Source organism: Ciona intestinalis, unplaced genomic scaffold, assembly GCF_000224145.3.
Source record: "Ciona intestinalis unplaced genomic scaffold, KH HT000261.1, whole genome shotgun sequence".
NCBI lineage: Eukaryota > Metazoa > Chordata > Ascidiacea > Phlebobranchia > Cionidae > Ciona > Ciona intestinalis.
In genome coordinates, this window is record NW_004190582.1 from 7,166 (window position 1) to 12,144 (window position 4,979).

At 37.8% G+C, this 4,979-nt stretch overlaps 1 protein-coding gene across 1 annotated transcript in view; it reads right to left on the reverse strand.

Annotated features, from left to right (window-relative positions):
• The window catches only part of LOC100180954 (G protein-activated inward rectifier potassium channel 4), a 10,208-nt gene extending 5,554 nt beyond the window's left edge, over window positions 1-4,654 (reverse strand). The window contains exons 1-2 of the mRNA XM_002127650.2: window positions 4,315-4,654; window positions 2,604-2,755 (exon numbers count right to left, since the gene is read on the reverse strand). Of these exons, the coding sequence (XP_002127686.1) occupies window positions 2,604-2,755; window positions 4,315-4,593 (431 nt within the window). The 5' untranslated portion in view covers window positions 4,594-4,654. The remainder of the gene's footprint in view (window positions 1-2,603; window positions 2,756-4,314) is intronic.
• Between the last annotated feature and the right edge of the window lie 325 nt (window positions 4,655-4,979).

A 4,979-nucleotide genomic window follows, 5' to 3' on the forward strand; every position in this document is an offset into this window, starting at 1 on the left:
TCTCATAAAAGACTTTCCCATGAAAACAAACCCCCCGTTGAACGAGGTTAATGATATCCCGTTCAGCCGATGACAGGCCCAAATCGATTCCCTTTTATCGCATGACGTCACACTGCTGTCACGTGATTCTGTCCGCTATATAATTCGCCTTTTCCCTAACACAATAACTAATAACGAGAAACCACTATCGGCACTGAGACCTCGAGGTCAGTCTAGGTTCATGGCGGGCTCTTACGAGCCTTTGCCCAGCCGTCAAGTAAGCTTTTGCCCGATACCGTATCGTGTACTTGTATACCAGAAAAAGGAATAAAACATAGCAAGATATCATGAACTGTTTGGTTTCTGGTTATAAAAGCAATTAGTACTACAGTAGATATAGCACCCCGCTGAAGCCTGTATATGAAGTCGGATCAGCACGGAGTCATATAATCCAACCAGCGATCCTGTATATTCAGTGGGGGCTATAAATGGTGACCCCGACGTGAGTCGAGTTGGCGTCGAGGCGTCGAGTTGCAACAAGAGATCGTCTAATAAACAACAAATTGGCCACAAAACGACCGTAGTTATAAAAAGATATTGGTAAAAAGTGCGGAAAGAGTGTCAGTTATATAGCGAGGCTGTTACACCATGGCCCACCATAATATTTTATGATATAGTTTAACCCAGCGGTTATGGGTTCAAGGCTCGTCGCTGCTTAGGTTGTAACGACTATCGTTTTCCGTCAACGCGAGAATATAGCAAGTTACACTCAGATTATTTAATATATCTGGAGTGGGAAAGATGGGACAACTTTAGCACATAATATCCAAATATCCTGGTCAGGTTTTAAACAACTCACAACGGTCTATGGGAGTTGTGAGCGTACGGTTTTATGATTATTTGAATGTTCTTTTTTACTGCCAAATGAGACAAGAAAATAGAACAAAAAATGTCCCATCTTTCTCCGCTCTACTATATAACATATTATAGTAGCTAGGCCAGTTGAATTCCAAATAGGAAGCCATTTAAGAAATTTCCAGCGTTATTTTCCATTAACCTTTATAAATGCGCCATAGAAGGTCGAAGCTAATGAAGGATTGATTGAGACGTCGCAAGTAATTTGTTGAATAATTTATAATCTGTGGTAAATCTCATGGGAATTTAAGCGGACGTTTTGTGAATAAGAAACCGAGCTTTGTTGTTTATTCTGGGTGAACCGTTGATGTGTTTATAAACTGAACCTTATACACGCGGTTGAAAATATTTTACAATGCGGATTGTTATGGAGAAATACCCCGATTGCTAGAACCAGAGCTTCTGAAACTATAGTTTAATTCAGATAACACATAGTAATTCATTTTATTCTGGTTTCGGTTTAAAATGTCTCAAAAAAGTTTTGTAACAAAACTCAACTTATGCCGTAAGGCCTTAGCTTTTGGAACTTTTTGTTAATTAAGGTGACAAATTTATCGCAATCTGTTTTTTTTAATTGTTTTGCAACTACCGGAACACCCTGCCATTAAAAATATTGATCGTTTTCCGTAACGGCGATCAATAATCGTATATTTATAATTGCTTTGTTATCTGAATTTACTTAGTTCGGGAAGCTCGATGAATATTTTAAAGTTTACTGGAACCGTGTTTCTGTTTATGTGAGACAAATTAAACCCAAATCGCAATAAATTGAATTACTTCGTTATCTGAAATAAATTATAGTTACAGAAACTCCGGTCTTACAATCCCAACCTTTTGCATATATTTATAAATATCTCGTAACGGCCATTGAAAAACAATATATAACTTAATGTATTTATTCTGGAACGCCGTTCTGGCAGAGGTTAGCTGAAATCCAGCTTTGAATAAGCGGTTGATAATTTATAACCCACTTTATTCAACTGGGTTGGAACAATGTTCGCTGATTATGAGTTACCACGTGTATTACATTGTTGGTGATTGTTAATGTCTTGCCCAAAGACACACGCCGTAGTTTAACATATTCCAATTCTAACCAAACACCCAAGTACTTATTCTAACATGTTTATATCGCCTAAAACCAGTTTTTCAAGCGCCAACACCGGGACTTGAACCCAAGACCCAACAAATGTCAAAATGTCTCTTACACACATATAATACACCTAGCGGCAACCACATTTACGTATGTACTAATCTAATGGGTGGGGAAAGATGGGATACATTTTCATTCTATATTTTGTCCCACTTGGTAGCAAACAAAGAACATTCAGAGAATTATAAAATCGTATCCTCACGACTTCCATATACCGTTGTTAGTTGTTTAAAACATGGTCAGGATATTTGGATATTATGTGCTAAAAGTGTCCCAGCTTCCCCTACCCTATGTGTCAGCACTCGGATTCAAACCAGGAACCTCCTAAGAATAAGTTATCCATCACACAATATATAGTAGGGTGAGGGAAGACGGGACACCTTTTGCACAAAATATCCAGATATCCTGATCGTGTTTTAAACAATTGACAACGTTCTATGGGACTCATGAGGACATAGTTTCATATTTCTTTAAATGATCTTTGTTTACTACTAAATGGGACGAAAAAATAGAGTTAAAAAGAGTCCCATCTTCCCCCATCTTACTGTATGTATTTCACCTCAATAACGCGATGATCCACCATATGAGACCAATAGATGACCACGCGCATATATAAGTGGCGATGAAGAACAAGAGATTGCTTCTCCAACTCATGTCCACTAAGGTGGTAAAAATATCTCGAAGATATCGTCGACGTATTTCGGCCGCGTCCTGTTAATATAGTGGGTGTAGATAAACTGTAAGCGTGTTTTAACAACTGTTGTTTTGTCGCTATATCTTTCTCTTTCGTTTGAAGTAATTCTAAATATTTGTCAATGTAATCGAGGAGACAAATAAAGTTATTGTTATTATTTCTGTCTATTAGTATTATTATAGTAGGGTGGGGAAAATGGGACGCCTTTTCATTCTATTTTCTCGTCTCATTTAGTAGTAAACAAAGAACATTTAAAGAATTATAAAACCGTATCTTCACGACTTCCATAGACCGTTGTTAATTGTTTAAAACACGATCAGGATATTTGGATATTATGCGCCAAAGGTGTCCCGTCTTCTCCCGTCAAACTATATAACCACGGGGTAATTGGGCAACTGTGGTTAAAATATCAGGTCCCATGGCCTGCCCATTTCACCCATATAGAATAAAACCTTCACTATTCTGATAAGGTGAAATACATATATATAAACGCTTTCGACTAAAACCTTTAATTTTAAACATAAAAATTAAGTTAAAGAATTGCTTTATTTAAACTTGTGTTGCAATAACAAGCCACAGTGACGCAACAATACCTCATTGTGACGTAACATAGAGGAATATTTCAACAACCGATCGATGTATTGTCGTTTTCTTTCAAGTTATTGATTAACAAATTTCTACAATTTCTTATTATTTTGTGACGTGGGTGTGACGTAATTTGACGCAAATATATATTTTGTACATCCTAATAATGAATATATTAGGATGGGGAAGATGGGACGCCTGTTTCTATTTCCCCGTCTCATTCAAACAAAGAATGTTTAAAGAACTGTTAAACCGTATTCACACGACTACCATAGACCGTTGTTATTTGTTCAAAACACGATCAGGATATTTATAGATATTATTCCATCTTTCCCCACCCTACTGTATCAAGGTTACAATTATCAAGTATAGACTCATCATATTATAGCAGATGTTTCACCAAGTCTACTCAGTCTTTTACAAGCACTGATGATTTTATTAATAATCTTTATAATAACATATCTTATTAATCCTATCAATGCTAACAATCACAACAATAAAAGTTTTCAACTGGCAACACTGTTAGGATTATAGCATGGCATCACTAATAATTGTTTCACGGCTCTGTGGTTTCTTATATTACTTAAAGTAATTTACACGGCTGTGCCAATAGTAATGTAGCCGCCTGTAGCATTAATTGCGGCAGCCGAATACAGTTTAAGTTAGCTTACATCATAAAACGTTGTTTTATACTGGAGCCAATTCAAGCTATTATATAGTACTGTCTTGTAAAATAGATACCGCTAGCACATGGTGTCCCATATTTCCCAATCATGTTTTAAACTCTTACCAACGTTATTTTAGAATACGGTTATGTAACTCTGTAAATATTCTTTGTTTGATACCAAATGGGACGATGAAAGGGAATGAAAACTTAAACCATTTTACCTCAACCTACTATATATCCAAGCTTTCACTATGACGTCACGTAATCAATAACGTCATGTTAATAATGACGTCATGAGTATATTACGTCACCGCACCAACTAACCTGACGTATATTACACCTTCCATTCTTCTGCATAAACCTCGTGGTCGGTTTTTTCTTCTCTGATCCTTTGCTCCTCCGGGAACTATGGTTGTTCCCTACATCCGACTTCCAGAGATCGCTGTTTGATCTGACTTCCTCGCGGACCGTCTCGCCCCGCAAAGCCGCCAACTTGGCCGACATCTGGACCACAGACGTTCTCCGTGTAGTCATCGTGTTTGGCGTGCCAGGAACTGAGAGAGACTTCGCCTCAGCTTCGGGCTTCAGGTGTTCCATTTCCATCAAGAGTTAATAAAAGCTTTCAACGCCTAACTCCCTCGGGACGTCGTGTGTACTTATGACCTAAAACCCTTCACGAAAACGACAGCTCATTAATAATGCATCTCATGCTCACAAGCGTCACATAATCTCGCTGGGTTTCGGAATACTTAAAGCTAATTGCTTTCGACGTACCAGGCGACCCCGGGATTAATATTAAAGCGAGCCTTAAGCCTTTAAAAGCGTTTCTTCAGCTGTGTTTAAACTTGTGCTAAACGCTGCTGTGTATTCCTACTATACTACAGCACTGTCTACGGTAGATAGGCATCTGTGTAGCGCGATATATTGACTGGGCGTTCGTCTAAAACCTTGGGATCGATATTTAAACAATGAAGAAGAATTGATTAAAA